This window comes from Nicotiana sylvestris, chromosome 10 (genome assembly GCF_000393655.2).
Source record: "Nicotiana sylvestris chromosome 10, ASM39365v2, whole genome shotgun sequence".
Classification (NCBI taxonomy): Eukaryota; Viridiplantae; Streptophyta; class Magnoliopsida; order Solanales; family Solanaceae; genus Nicotiana; species Nicotiana sylvestris.
Genome location: NC_091066.1, coordinates 7,141,346 through 7,157,025, shown reverse-complemented (window position 1 = coordinate 7,157,025; position 15,680 = coordinate 7,141,346). Strand labels below are relative to the sequence as shown.

Sequence of the window (15,680 nt, the reverse complement as noted above, 5' to 3'; positions counted from 1 at the left end):
TGATTTATAATAAATAGGGTGTATACCTTTGCTATAGGAGGTAAAATTTCCTTAATTTTTTAAATCCACCTACAAGTTTGAATATGTAAACTAAAAGCATAAAGTTCATTTCTACCTTAATATAATAAATCCACCAATATAATATTTGTCTAAATTCCTTCAATTCCATTAACAATATTTGGAACCGAATATACTTCGCAAAACTCAGATATACATTCTAAGTATGGAAATATTCATTCCATGTCTATTCCATTTAGTATGCTTTTAAAATGTTAAAAGCCACTTCCACTGTGTTTTGGTACCCTGCACACATTCTCCATTTTTATTCTTTACCTTGTGTATGTACATTTTACGTTGAATAATATAGATGGAAACATTAGATAGTGTGTTTTTTTGACTAGAGTTGCATCAAAAGGCGATGAGATGAGTCACAACCAGTACATTTAACATAGTCAAACACAAGTCAAAAGCTGGAGAGAACACACATTCAAGTAATTTCCAAAGGTAAACTATATAGCAATCATCTCCTAGACAAACCCAACCAATTGATTTAGATTTAGCTTAACAAATTGAATCAACTGGCGAGCTCGTTTTAAATGGTACTAGTACGAGAATACAAAATGAACGAGATGAAGAAAAAATAGTTAGAGAAAGAAGCCAAGAAAAGTAGAGACTTATGGTTGATCTTGAATCTCACAAGGGATAAGGAAAATAGAACAAAACTTTACCACCATCGACGATCGAAGCAAGTATTGTGTGTTAATCAAGAACACAAAAAACTAAGTTGTTATAAGCCTCAAAACTTGGAAAAACCTAGAGAATAGTAGGATCATTGCAAGCGGAAATGCAGAAATTGTAAACAAGTAACTGATTGGAATTATGAATCTAAGCACAGAGTAATTTGCTAAACTCATTCTCATAATCAATCACACTAAGCTAATATTCATCTTCTTTTACGTTGATTTTCTGGCAAGCAGTCACAAGGATACCTGCAAATTGCAATCGCAAAATTCAAGTGTTTGCTTTACTGAGCTTTGCTTTCATTGTGTAACAGTCGCAGCATCAAATATAACAAAGACATCAAGATGGTTAAAGTAGCTCCACTAGGATACAAAAGCCAGTATTGTACTAAAGTGTGTTCACATTACAAATGAGCACATCCAGCAATGTGGTAGCTGACCCACAAGTATTGTTGACAATGAGATTTCATTAATAAGAAAACAAAAAATGAAAGAAAGGTGGGTGATTTCCAGAGTTTAATCACTTCTATGACCACAGATATGAAACAGAAGTCTAAACCACCAAACTAAGAGATAATGATAAAAGCTATGGTGTTTAACATCTGTACTCCAAATTAAGGAACGTGGGCTGGAGTGCAACCTCATGGGATGCCCTATGCCTGAAATTGGACCAGAAAGGACAAAATTAGAAATGTGAAACGAAAAGCCGACAAAATGGTGAAGGCAAGGGGTTCGACTGCCCAGGTGTAGGGTGACACAATCTTAACACATACCTTGTTTGAAATATTGTTCGAAAGCCAATCTAGTCCTTCGTACAACCCTTCTCCAGAAGTGGCACACGTACTTTGGATATACCTGAGAGAAAGAAGGAGAAAGCATTAGATGACAGTCCGACCTTATGCGCTCCTTGCTAGTTAGGACCAGACTGCACAAATGGTGGTATCAATGTATTTTACCAGTGTCGTTGTCGAAGAGAATGAAGGCCAAGCTTATCGGTGATTTCAGCTGCATTCATTGCATTTGGAAGATCTTGTTTGTTTGCAAAAACAAGCAGCACAGCCTCTCTCAATTCATCCTGCAGAGAAATGAAATGCAGATTCAGGACCCCCATGCCATATCCTAAGCTGATTAGTCATATTTCCAATTTAAGATCTACCCTAAAACGTTCCGCAAACTTCACTTCCTAAAGGTCAATAGTACCTCATTTAACATCCTATGAAGCTCATCCCTTGCCTCAACTACACGGTCTCGGTCATTGCTATCAACCACAAAGATGAGGCCTTGTGTGTTCTGGAAATAATGCCTCCATAGTGGTCGAATCTGCAAGCAGATCATAAAGAAGTAAACAAATCAGTATTACTTTTCAACTCTTTCAAGAATCAACTTGTTACATAAACATTAACTCCGTGTTTCTTGAACAGAAAGAATATGGAGAGTTACAAGGTTCGAAATGAAATTATGGCTAAAAAGCTATCATGACACTAGAATTTCCTGTACCTTGTCTTGACCTCCAACATCCCACACAGTAAAGCTGATGTTCTTGTATTCAACAGTCTCCACGTTGAAACCTAGCAATAGAAAAACTAGATTGCTGAAAAGAACAATTGCATAGCAAAAACTGGAAAACTCAGCATGATCAAAGAAGGATCTTCAACTATACACATATGACAATTGACAAGCATTTGATGAATATAAATAGTCAAAGCTGCAGCCATCAAAAGATATTTAATCCCACAGAGATACGATCCTGAATCTCAAAAGAATACATAATTTTCCCATGCTGATGCAGATGATCTTAAAGAATCACAAAAGATCCTGAAAAACACATGCATCAGCAAATGATCTCAAAGGATTTTGCAAGATTTCAAGGCATTTTCCCCTAGCAATCTTTTTGGCTATACAGATCAACATAATTTACTTTCAAGTAGTTTATCCCAGAATAAAGTCAAAAATTATGTTCCATTGTAAGGTGCAACTCATGAGATGAAAAGAAATCAGAATTCACAGAAAGCGTACCAATAGTAGGGATAGTGGTAACAATTTCCCCCAACTTGAGCTTGTAGAGAATTGTGGTTTTACCAGCAGCATCAAGACCAACCATAAGAATACGCATTTCTTTCTTAGCAAAAAGGCGACTGAAAAGTTTGCCGAAAGACAGCCCCATCTCTGTATAACTGAAGAATATAAGAAATTCTTAAGAAATCAGAAGGATCAATCCAGAAAATCCACTAAGTCTGCTCATCATGAATATGCGAATGCAACTAATATCCAAAGAGAATAAATAGAGAAGGAAAATTCCTCAGTTGCATGTAACTTTTGAAGTAAGCCTCATTTTGTATTTTGTTGTACATTTATGCAGAAAACCGGTCTTTAATTAGGCTGTTTCATGTTTTCATACTGTAGTTGTGCCACTTCTCTATCGAGTCAAATACTGACGTATGAAGAGTTGCAATCGCAAAGTCATGTATAAGAAATACCCAAGGTAGGACACATGAATAGTTCATTTTTTGTGGAAAACAACCACATTGCAACTCTTCATACAAAATTGGAAGACCTGGTCGTGTTCTTGTTATCCTTATCAATCCCCAGACAAGCTCATTAGAAGCACTATTTAGGGACTGATATTCCTAGAAAGTAGAAACCAATATAAATGTCTTATTTAGACAAAACTCTGTACGGCATTGACAGTGTAAATATCATTTTACAACTCTCTATTTCTAGAACTGTTCGAAATAGCATTTCCTTAATATGTGAAGACGTGGAGGCAGAACCAATCATGGGCGCAGAATGTCACGACACTCACTAATCCTATATGATGATGATTGAGACTAATTATAAAAATATATTTCAAAATATTTTCACACACATACACACAGATATGTGTGTGTGTGCATATTTTCTTTTGGGAACAAATGACTGTGTAGGAACCACATGCAAGGAAGAGAGTTCAATTGAATCTCGTCTGAAATTTATCCTCGGAAATAGGGAAAAATCAATTTTCTATATACATATATGAAATATTGAATCTCCTTAACATAATAGAAACACAGGTTCAAATCTTAGGGGTAGCATTTATGATTTTTTCTGAATCCCCTTATCAAAATTTCTAGCTCTGCCACTGGTTGCATCCATTCCCACTATCCAAGATACTTCCACAATTGGTGAAAAGTATATTGAACAATGATCATATCAGGATATAAATCAAACATAAGCGGAAAACATATTGTGACCTTATTCCTTAGCAATTCCAACCAACCTCCAACTAATATCGTTATAGTTGCTGATTTGTTACTCATATTCTAGAAATAGCACCGACTAGCCACTTTTGGATCCTAAATTTGAGAAGTAGCCACTGTTTTGGAGTTTCAATTATACAAGTGAAACTCAAAACTCCATTACAATGGTTATTTGTCAATTGCAGGAGCTGAAAAGTTGCTATTTGTGAATTTTAACCATTTGTATTTGCTAATCAAATCAGAAACAAGCAAATCAATTGGCCTATTAACAAATTTTCTATAAGCAACGGAATAACATCTAGAATTCAGCAAATTAAGAACAAATATAAGGTAGATCTACACGCGCATGTAAGTAAAACGTCTACGACGAAGAGACGAAAATGACTTACCGGAGATCGGCGATCGGAGAATTGAGTGCGTAGATCTAGAAATGGAGCTGTCCTTAGCCGCGTTTCCCTCTGCTCTGGCACCGAAAGAGAGATAAATTAAGCTGAGAGGGAGTCCTTTTATATATGTTTGTGGCAACTGAGAACCTAAAGAGATCTTATTTTGGCGTTTGCTTATTGGTTCACGTTGTTTTTAATTCCGTTAAAATTGTAGCGTTGTTGACAAGCACTTTGGGAAATGTAGAAGCTTTGGGATTGATGCTGATTGCTGGCTTGTCAGTGACCAATCACAATATTTGTTTGGCTAAGCTTAATAGACCCGGCATCCTTCACTCCAAGAACTTCCCACATTGCTTTTGGGGCACTCGAACTCACAACCTCTCGGTTGGAAGTGGGGTTGCTTACCATCAGAGCAACCCCTTTTGTCTTGTAAGCCGGTTAAACTGGCTTATAAGTACTTTTTAGCTTATCTACGCGTTTGGTAAAATTAAAAGTACTTATAAGTTAAGTTTTTATAAGCCAAAAACCATAAGTCGGTGTCCCCTAACTTATCAAATTTCAGCTTATAAACACTTTTGGTTTGACCAAAATATTTACTATTCTATCCTTAAAATACTTCTTTTTAAAACAAAACTTTTTCGTATACTCAATTCTTCAGCTGCTTATTATTAATTTCAGCACTTTTATCCAAATACGTAACTGCTTATTTTTTAAATCAACTTCAACACTTAAAAGTGTTTTTCAGCACATAATACTTATCAGTTACTCTAAATCAGCTAAGCCAAACGGGCTCTAAATCTTTTTTAATTCTTTTGGCGCATCTTGGGCATGATGAGGACGTAACCCATAGTAGAGTGTAGAAACCTTTTGCTTCGATTATTTTATTTTCTTCTTGTTATTGTTACTATTTTTTTTCATGGCTTCTCCACTACTCCATTCAATTCGCTTTAATTGATTTTTCTTTTTTGTTATTTTTCATAAATATTAAGGGATCCATCTTTTAGTATTAATTAACAATAATATTAACCATATTAACCTTAATTTATTCATTGGAACTATCACAAATACTTTTAGGTTCTTTACTCCAAGGATAACTTTGGAAAGAAAAGTTAATTCCTTCTTGATATTTGAAAAAAATCAAATACTGTAGACCGCAAAAAAATAAGGCAAAAATAAATAAATTAAAGTGACCGAAGAGAGTATTGTATTTCTTTTTCGAAACTGTTGCGATTATATTTTCCCTAGAGTCGGGAGGCTATAGGAAATAACCTCTTTATCTTCGTAAGATAGGGTTATGGTCTATGTACATAGTATCCCGTATTCCGATTGTGAAATTACAGTAGGTATGCTGTTGTGCTACGCTCCCTCCGTTCCTAATATTATACGTGATTATAAGATTTTTGAAATTTTTAACGCTAAATACATCATAACATATCGCGATTATAGAAGTGAGGTATACTTACATTATCGATCAGTAAGAAAAATAAATAATTTTGGAATATTTGTGATGAATATATGAATTAGAGATAACATTATAGAACTAGCAAAGCGATATATGCTTACGCTATCCATCCATTAATGAAACGCGTGAGTATGAATTAGAATCCTTAGAAGTGTACTTGTTTTTGTCTTCACTTTTGTAGATTAAAAATATTTTTGAAAGAAAGTTTATTCAAAATAAAAAATATTACTGAAAGCAAAAGTATTCTAAATAAAAAAGAAAAAACTACGCGACAAATCAATATATATATCACTAGTAACTATATTTTCAATAAAATCACCATTTGTAGCTATATTTGAATTTTTTAGCAAATCGATGAAATAAAATATTAATTGTTTTGAATTGAAACAAGGGGGCAACAAGATCTCGTGACTCAGTTGGCTTGAGTGCATGTTTAATTAGCGGAGGTCTTGAGTTCATCTCTCAACGAGAGAGCATTTCATTTTTTTTTATTTCTGTATTTTTTCTTGGTTGTATTCGTTGTATGGATGAATACAGTCGATACAAGTTGTATCCTTTGTATACACCCTGTATATAGTCGATACATATTATATTCTTTGTATATACTCTTGTATTTCGTCTTGATTACAATTGTTACATGAATGAAGACTACAATTGCGCGAACGAATACAGTGCTGTATTCGTTGCGCAAACGAATACAGTTGACAACAGGCTGTATTCGTTGCACATCTGAATACATGTGATACAAGCAGAACAATTAAACAATAGCTACAAATAATAATTTGGCAAACCGTAGTTACTAGGCTCGAAACTATAGTGCTCTATAAAAATTCTTCAATTAAAAAAAAACATTAAAATAATGAAATGTGGGTTTTACCCATAACTCATTAAATTAGAATCTGAATAAAAATTTGTTGAAACATGTTCCCCATCTTGAGTATGTGCCTTTAGCCCATTAGGTGATTCGTGATTCTAGCTTATTTATTTATTTTCTTTATTTATTCCTTTTTAAATTCATTAGGTACTAGATGGTTCTACAGAAACAAAACGACGTCGTTTACTTCCATTTTCGTTTCCTCCGCAACTTATAAAAACTAAATCGCTGTGTGGAAGGCCTCATCCAAACATTCGTGCACCTCTGCCTCTGCCTCTGCACCACCCACCCCCTCTGCACCACCCACCCCATCTACACCACCCACCCGTCTCACCCACCCACCCTTCTTTATCTCTCAAATTCGCGTATTCCAATTTTTCATTCTCCAAAAGTCCGCCAATAATTTTTTCAATCTAGGGTTAGGGTTTTTTCTCTCCTAAACCATGTATTATTCGACAATATTAGATTAGAGATTATATAATGGTAAAGACATTCCCTTTTTTTCTCCAAAAGTTCCTCAATTTAATCCTGCTTGAGTTCTGCAAGTCAACCATGTGTTGAATCTGCTCTGCTATCGGTATTTTTTCTTCTCAATTCAGCAAATTTTTATTTAGCTTAGTATTTTCAGGACTTTATTGTGCTTTAGTATTTGGTGCTTGTGCTGTTTTATATAAAGTTTAGACTTTTTCGGTATTGTTTCTTTTCAATTAATCAAATTTCTATTACTTTCGTGGCTTTAGGACTTTATCGTGCTTCCCTATTTGGTGCTTATGCTGTTTTTTATATAAAATTTAGATTCTTTTAATAGACGGAATGTAGTATCAGTATTGTTTCTTTTCGCTTAAGCAAATTTCTATTAATTTAGTATCTGTAGGACTTTATTGTGATTCAGTATTTAGTGCCTATACTGTGGAGTATATAAAGTTTGGTTTTTAATAGACTGATACTAGTATCAGTGTTGTTTCTTTTCAATTAAGCAAATTTCCATTAAGTTAGTGTTTTTAGGATTTTGTTGTGCTTCAGTATTTAGTGCCTATACTGTGGAGTATATAGAGTTTAGTTTTGTAATAGACGGAATGTAGTATCGGTGTTGTTTCTTTTCAATTAAGCAAATTTCTATTAATTTAGTGTTTTTAGGATTTGGGGTTGAGCAGGACGAAGACGGAATACCTCGAGTGCAAATTTGGGGTTGAGCCGACGGAAGCGGGAGTTGAAGTGAGGCTTGACTCTCAAGTCATTCCCAAGAGGGGTAGTTTCAAGTACCTTGGATCGGTTATTCAGGGGATCGGGGATATTGACGAGGATGTCACACACCGTATAGGGGTGGGGTGGATGAAGTGGAGGTTAGCGTCGGGAGTCTTGTGTGACGAGAAAGTGCCACCGTTACTAAAAGGTAAGTTTTATAGAGTAGTGGTTAGGCCTGCCATGTTATATGGAACTGAATGTTGGCCGGTAAAGAACTCACACATCCAGAAGATGAAAGTAGCAGAGATGAGGATGTTGAGGTGGATGTGCGGGCATACAAGGATGGATAAGATTAGGAATGAAGATATTCGAGAGAAGGTGGGCGTGGCCCCCATGGAGGACAAGATGCGGGAAGTAAGACTCAGATGGTTCGGGCACATTCAGAGGAGGAGCACTGATGCACCGGTGAGGAGGTGTGAGCGACTGGCTGTAGTGGGCACGCGGAGAGGTAGAGGGCGACCTAAGAAGTATTGGGGAGAGGTGATCAGACAGGACATGGCGCGACTTAGGATTACTGAGGACATGGCCCTTGACAGGGAATTATGGAGGTCGAGCATTAAGGTTGTAGGTTAGGGGAAAGTTGTGAATATTTCTACAGCACAATAGAGTGAGACTAGCCAGTTAGGAGTTAGACTAAGAATGTCATTGGTCGTCTATTGATGCAGGGCTTTACCTGCTAGTTTTTACTATACCAGCCATCTATTTCGTATTTCGTATTCTGTATTTCATATCTCCTATATTGCTGTTATTTTATTATGCATTTTTATGGTACTAATATATCGTCTCCTGTTGCCTTTTTGAGCCGAGGGTCTCCTGGAAACAGCCTCTCTACCCTTCAGGGTAGGGGTAAGGTTTGCGTACATATTACCCTCCCCAGACCCCACTTGTGGGATTATACTGGGTTGTTGTTGTTGTTAGTGTTTTTAGGACTTTGTTGTGCTTAAGTATTTGGTGCATATGCTGTTTTTTTTTAATATATGGCTTAGATTAGTTTTTAATAGATGGAATGTAGTATCGGTATTGATTCATTTCAAGTAAGCAAATTTCTATTAATTTAGTATTTTTAGGACTTCGTTGTGCTTCAGTATTTGGTGCCTACACTATGGAGTATATAACTTTTAGGCTTACTTAATAGACAGAATGTAATAGACCCCAACTAGTTTGGGAGAGGGGCATAATAGTTGTATTTTAGACAGAATATGTTTTTTGTTTTTTGTTGTGTTTAATAGTGGAATGTACTTGACTTCGGCTAGTTTTGGGGTTGAGGCGTGGTAGTATTATTTCAGATGAGATATGTTCTTTTTCCAGTCTTATATTCTTTTTGTTTTATTGGGTTAAACATATTTTATGTGCTAAGGTTTGAGTGTGTTGCTTTATGGGATTCCTAATTTGCTACTCGATCATGCCATTTCAGCTCTGATTTCGAACTTGATAATTTTACTTCTAGTGCTTAAGTGAAAATTCAGTGTGGTTAGATGAGCTTCGTAAATATAGTTGGTCCGGTCCCAAGCTCAAAAATAGGAGTAAGGTTGCGGTAGGTTGGCCAGCCTGATTAAAAATAGTCTAACTAGGACAAGAATTTGTGTAGCTGACGTTAGGTAGTTTGGGATTGGGATGTAGTTGGTTGATTGGTTGTACATGGCATATGAGGATGTTTCTGATTTATAGCTTGGAGCATAATTGTGGTTAGTTTTGTTTGTTTTTCAAGTGTGTTGTTGTCATTACATGAACTGAGTTTTGGCCAATCTGGAGATTGATGTGGCGAATTATGAGCACATATGGGTGTTGGGCTTAGTGAGTTGGATGCATTAGAGTGTTGGGGTAAGAGTTTGGTCAAACTTGTAGAATGACATTTTGTTGATGAAGTTGATGGATGGTAGTACCTTTTAGGTTTCCTTCACTGTTGCCTCTGTGGGTTGTTCACTAGGTTTTTGTTTGTCTTCTAGTACTTCTGAGGAATTGCTGCATTTTCTTTTTCATTTGAAATAATTTCAATATTTGCTGCCGTCTTTTCTGTTTCTACTTGATTTTCTACAGTTTTAATGGCAGAGACTATCTTCTTCTAATCTGCTGCCTATTCGGGTCAAAATTACCTGCTAGAGTGACACACACTTATTACATTTGTTGGTTTACTTCCTTTCCATGAAGGGTGGCAGTCCTGATATGGAAATATATACTTTTCCTCAGCAAGGACATGCGGATGCTTATATGGTAAGTAGTAACGATTATTGATTAGTAACGCGATTTTAATACAATTTTTTCCATCACAAACAAAAATGTCCAGTGACTTTCAGCATCACTTTATTTTAGAATGTGATGGTTCAAATGATAAAGGTATTTTTTCTGTGTTCAGATTCAGGGTACTGAGGCAAACCTGCAGATCACCAGTCCGCTCCTTCAAAACTTTGAAGCTATGTATAATGAAGGAGCCCCTGAATTTGTTGTTGATCAGGGATTATATTATCCATCACCCACTAGTTATGGTTATCTCTGTACAGGTATGATACTGAAAAACAACTTGAGATGACAATGACATTTGGATCAACTTATATTAATGTTTTATTTGATCAGGATTAGAATCTTCCGGTGATTGGGATGGCCACCAAAGATTTTTTGGTCTGGATGGTCAAGATAATATTCAGTATATGGTTAGTTCATCCTTGGACCTAGTTTACCAAAGTACATCAAGAATTAGCTCATTTTATTGCAGTGTAGTGTCTGTGTTGAATATATTTTGTAACTCGTCTTTGTTCGTTTTGTTTCAGGATGCTCAAACTGAAAGTTTCCCCTATGCATATTATACACCTAACTATGGATGTGCACAGTCTCCATATAACCCATACAACCCTTACATTCCTGGTGCTGTTGTAGGAGTTGATGCTCCATGTGCAGGGCCACAACATTACTACACAATCCCCTCTTATGAAAACCCTGGTTTTCCTGTGGTGGTTCCATCTACATCTGGTATTATTGCAAATGCTGCAGAGCCAATAACGGATACTGTTATATCTACTACTAACAGAGCTGATGGTCTTCGTCTTAAACGTAATTTATCTCCAACATCTCCAATTTTTACCCCAATTCCATTAGGGCCAGCTTCAGGTCATAAAAATGCATCAAACAGGGGGTCTGAAACTGCAAAGCTTAATGCGGGATCTAGTAAACAGCCTGCGTCGTATGGTTTTTCCAGTCCATCCTCTCAAGTAATCCCGGTAAGGAACTTTCTCCGAGTTTGTAAGGTGTCCAATAGGGTTGGACTGCTTTTATGTGGGTGCACTTCTAGGGTGCACTTCTGTTTATTGTAGATAGTCTGGCATTTACCTTTTCTTTCTCCTCTTCATGGGAGTATGGCTCATGCATCACTTTCTGAGTTTTTATGTGAAACCTTTGATAGGGTAAAGTTGCTCAAGCTATGGGAAGTATTATCCATGAGAAGGCTTCGTCAAATCATGGCCAACTGAGAGCTCCTGTTCCCTCTGAAAATGACTTGTCTAATATCAGATCATGTGCTCATGAGCGAGCTAATACAGATAAAGCCAGGGCAAAGTTTCTAAATGGAATAGCCCTAAATGGCGAGAAAGTTAGTCCTGATACATTGACCGAACAGAATCGAGGACCTAGAAATGAAAAAACGAAAAAGCAATTGGTTGTGAAGGCCTACACTACAAGAGCAGGAAATGTTGATGCACAGGGGAATATTGTTATTCATGCTAATGAGTATAATAGAGGTGATTTTCCGATGGATTTTGTGAACGCGAAGTTTTTTGTCATAAAATCGTATAGTGAGGATGATGTGCACAAGAGTATAAAGTACAATGTTTGGTCATCCACCCCTAATGGTAACAAAAAGCTGTATAGTGCTTATGAAGACGCTCAGAGAATTGCTGCTGGAGATCCAAGAGGCTGCCCAATATTCCTATTTTTCTCGGTTAGTTGATTTCTACCACTAAGTCTAATCAGCAGTTAAGCACCAATTGTTATAGCAAAATACTTTATCTCCTCTTGTAATTGTCTGTTTGATGCATGAATGTCTTCATTGTTCACATAAGCTCAACTAATTTACTATTGTTTTTGAATCTTGAACATGAAGGTTAATGCAAGTGGCCAGTTTTGTGGTGTTGCTGAAATGACTGGTCCTGTAGACTTCTACAAGGACATGGATTTCTGGCAGCAAGATAAGTGGAGTGGTAGCTTCCCTGTCAAGTGGCACTTTATAAAGGATGTCCCAAACCCTAACTTTAGGCATATTATATTAGAGAACAATGAGAACAAGCCAGTAACTAACAGCAGAGACACACAAGAGGTTTGTTGTTTAATTCTGGATGCTGCAACATATATTTTGTTTGCTACTCATTTATCCATCAGTGTGTCAGCCTGAAATAATTTTTTTTCCGAGCTGGTTAACTATATGAACGCGTATTGGCAATGCCATAGAACCTGCTACTAAACGAACTTGATTCTTGTCTCTCTTTTCTATTTCTGTAATTTTAATGTCAATGATTTTTTCCTTCCCTTCTTGCTCTCCTTTTTTCCGTTTTTTTCTTCTGTATGGTCTCTCTTTTATTCTGTTCTATCTTCTCTTTTTGGAGCCAATAGAGGTGACACGCAGTAATTGATCTCAACTATCACTGTCTCTGAGTAACTTTTGCAATTTATTTTTATGTCATGTGCAGACAAGTGTTGACAAATCTTTATTTTTCTTTATCTTCTTGTCTGTCAATGCTGTGAACTTTTCTTGGCTTTCCAGTACTTATTTTATCCCTGTTTCCTTCGCCTTCAATTGCATGCTTTATGCTGTGTATGATAATATATTTTTCTTGTTTCTTTTGTTGCCCAGCAGTTTTTATAACCCCCACTTTTTGCCTTCTTCCTTATCTTCTCTCGACAAAAATTGAACAACAGGATAATCTTCTCGTCCTCTTCTATCCTCTCTATTTTTTTGCGTCTTCCTCTTTAGACAACAGCATCATGTGTATACAGATTTGAAGGGATCGAAAAAGCATAGTTATTTGAGAATTCGGTAAGGTGGTTTTGTAAACACCATGCATGATAATCGTCATTGTACCTTTTTGTTTATATAAAACTCAAAATTAGTCTCATTTGTTGAAGAAATCTGTCTTTATCTAGCAACTAAAAGGGAATGTCCACTCCGTAACTCTTGCTATATCACTGTAAATGTTAAAGCTGTAACAATGTCAGTGAAAGTTTCACAAAAGCCATGTCAGAAGAAACTGCATATGTTTTGATAACTTACCCTTTAAATTTTATGGATCATGATAGTGGTTTGATAGACTGTCTACCAGCATGAAATACTTGTACTGCTCTTCTTTGCTCTGTGTTTTCTGTCTTTGGGTTGCCCTTCATAGGGTTTCTCCAGAAGGCAGATAATGATACTGCACTAATTGATATCACTTATGAGAACATTGGAGATTCTTTTCTATCTACTTGTTTTCTCTTTGCCAATGAAATCGAGAATTTTCAATCTTTAGTATCTGATAGTATATGATGTTTAGATCTGGCATGGGGCCATTGTCTCACATTTCTTTTTACTGAGACTGGCTTCTACGTTTTAGAATATCCTGTTTTTGTGTGAATATGATACGCTGCAGCAAAAGAAATTGAAAAAATCTGACATCCTTTGTCAATGTGCAGATACGCTACAAGAAAGGCATTGAGATGTTAAAAGTATTCAAGGATTATGCGTCAAGGACATCATTACTAGATGACTTCATGTATTACGAAAATAGACAGAAACTCTTGCAAGAAGAGAAAGCCAAGCTGCTAATCAGGAGCTATGAAAGTCCATTTCTTGTGCCTGTATTAGATCCTCCTCGCAAGCTAAATTCCGTTTTTTGTGTACCTTCCGACGAAGATGAGAATATTTCAAAGCTTAGTGCACACCAAGTGACTGTTCCTGCAGTGCTGGATTCCACAAATGCTAAAGCCAACAAAGATAATGCAAGTGATGGTGACAAAATGACTGTTCCTGCAGTGCTAGATTCCGCAAATGCTAAAGCCAACAAAGAGAATCCAAGTGACGGTGACAAACTGGAGGCTGAAGGTGGTCCACCCATTCAGAGTGCCCTGAAGATTGGTTCACTAACTATCAACCCTAAAAAATCGAAATCCCAGCCCCTGGATGTGCATAGTACTGGTAACACAATGGCAAGCACCCAGTCAGTTGATGTTGTCACTGTGGGATCTATGCCTGTTAAAGTTAATGGACATGCCGAGTCTTCTGGTTTCCTAACGATTGGAACAATTCCGCTTGATCCTAGAGCTTTCCAGCGCGATGAGGCCAGTAGGTCCGGAAAAGATGTTCCTAAGTGAGTATGCATTACCCCGGTAAGCACTTGGTTCCCTGCAGTATAGTATTTTACTTGGTCCTACAAAAGTTGATGCGACAAATGAGTTTCCTTGTGAATGTTTTATTTTTTCGTGGAGAACAAGGTTGAGATACCAATTTTTAGGTTGTTTTGGGATTGAGGTGGTGTTGGCTGGGCATGGTATTGCTTCAAATACAGTGCAAGTTTCTTCCTTTTGGCTTCTGTTTTCCAACGAATTTGATGTTTCCATATTATGCCTCAGCATTAAGAGGAAAAGAAAAGCAAAATGCTTACTTTGATATTCTTTAGTCGTTGTATGTTAACTCAGAAAACAAACTTTTTCTTCTTTAATATTGTTATTTATTGTTAATGCTAATCATTTTATTGTTATTTCTAATTAATTTTGGCTTTTTGTGAAAATTCCAAGGCACTTTCAAACACAAGACAAGTTGTTGGGGAAACTGCTATAATTCAATTTGTTACAATTTTTTAAATCTTTCTTTGATCTTCTTCCTTATAGCCTTATAGGTAAATGATCGAATATAAGCAAGCCAAATAGGGTATTTTCAATGTTTGTTTATATTGCACTTAAAAGCTTTTTGTATACCTCTATGCGGTTTGATTTTAAAGAAAATTAATGAGTCGATTTGGAAAATAATAAATAAATTGTGCAATTACTACGTGTCACATACTTTTATACCTTAATCAAACATTTGAGAAATGACCTAGAAAATCTTTTAACATGGAAAGTATTTTTCACGTAAAGCATTTTTACGAAGAGGGTTTTTCAAGTAAGATCTTTTCATGAAAAAGATATCCCTCCATACTTAAATATTCATCTATTGACTCTGGCTATTTTGGTTGGTAAGGTAAGGAGAGTACAATCTTCATATAAAAATCAGCACCAGTAATAATATTTAGTTGTTGTTTTGCTTTTCATCGCAAGTATCACTCATATAGTTATGGAGGAAATATTTTACACGCAAAAAATGTGAAATAAGAATATAAATAATGATTATTTCCACATAAATTGACACATGAAAGTGATAATCTAACTTTTATAATGGTAAACAATAATCTATTTTGTTAAAGAAGTAAACGTATATTAGAATTATAAGTTTTATATTGACTTTTAAACCAAACATATAACCTCTATACTATTATTTACGCTGAATGCATATGGAGACATCAAAAGTTTTAGGATTTTTTTATTAGGCACTTCATGTAGATTTTATTTCAATTGAACGCTTGTAGTAGGTGCAACTTAAGCTATCAATATATCAACGAAATGTATTTGATTTGTACACTTTAGGACTACTACACTTTTAGCAGCGCCAGAAATTATATATATTTGACAGTCAAAAAAATGCATAAAATTTATATAATTTTGTATATAACATACACAATGTAT

General features: G+C 36.0%; 2 protein-coding genes across 4 annotated transcripts; one reads left to right on the top strand and one right to left on the bottom strand.

Annotated features, from left to right (window-relative positions):
- Positions 1-1,086: 1,086 nt before the first annotated feature.
- LOC104225036 (ADP-ribosylation factor 1-like) lies at positions 1,087-4,625 on the bottom strand. Its single transcript, XM_009776795.2, has 7 exons — positions 4,366-4,625; positions 2,757-2,914; positions 2,238-2,308; positions 1,941-2,060; positions 1,697-1,815; positions 1,514-1,595; positions 1,087-1,399 (listed from the first exon to the last, which is right to left on the bottom strand). Exons 2-7 carry the CDS (start codon positions 2,902-2,904, stop codon positions 1,394-1,396), a joined length of 546 nt encoding a protein of 181 aa, XP_009775097.1. The 5' UTR covers positions 2,905-2,914; positions 4,366-4,625; the 3' UTR covers positions 1,087-1,393.
- Positions 4,626-6,947: 2,322 nt separating this feature from the next.
- Positions 6,948-14,659, top strand: LOC104225037 (YTH domain-containing protein ECT4-like). Of its 3 annotated transcripts, none has more exons than XM_009776796.2 (8): positions 6,948-7,275; positions 10,092-10,154; positions 10,297-10,441; positions 10,515-10,591; positions 10,709-11,155; positions 11,338-11,871; positions 12,034-12,246; positions 13,596-14,659. In XM_009776796.2, the coding sequence occupies exons 2-8, from the start codon at positions 10,107-10,109 to the stop codon at positions 14,271-14,273; spliced, it is 2,142 nt and encodes a 713-aa protein (XP_009775098.1). In that variant the 5' UTR covers positions 6,948-7,275; positions 10,092-10,106; the 3' UTR covers positions 14,274-14,659. The 3 variants fall into 3 exon arrangements, with proteins under 3 accessions (XP_009775098.1, XP_070016134.1, XP_070016135.1); XM_070160033.1 differs by having other exon boundaries at positions 6,957-7,275; positions 9,993-10,154; XM_070160034.1 differs by having other exon boundaries at positions 6,957-7,275; positions 9,981-10,154.
- The last annotated feature ends 1,021 nt before the right edge of the window (positions 14,660-15,680 follow it).

Excerpts from the sequence above, each read along its gene's own strand:
- LOC104225036 (XM_009776795.2), bottom strand. The coding sequence starts at position 2,904 with ATGGGGCTGTCTTTCGGCAAACTTTTCAGTCGCCTTTTTGCTAAGAAA. Across the intron at positions 2,309-2,756 it reads TACCACTATCCCTACTATTG|GTTTCAACGTGGAGACTGTT; the intron begins GTACGCTTTCTG and ends TTCTATTGCTAG. Across the intron at positions 1,596-1,696 it reads TCTCTTCGACAACGACACTG|GTATATCCAAAGTACGTGTG; the intron begins GTAAAATACATT and ends TCTTTCTCTCAG.
- LOC104225037 (XM_070160033.1), top strand. The coding sequence starts at position 10,086 with ATGAAGGGTGGCAGTCCTGATATGGAAATATATACTTTTCCTCAGCAA. Across the intron at positions 10,155-10,296 it reads GACATGCGGATGCTTATATG|ATTCAGGGTACTGAGGCAAA; the intron begins GTAAGTAGTAAC and ends TTCTGTGTTCAG. Across the intron at positions 11,872-12,033 it reads CAATATTCCTATTTTTCTCG|GTTAATGCAAGTGGCCAGTT; the intron begins GTTAGTTGATTT and ends TTGAACATGAAG.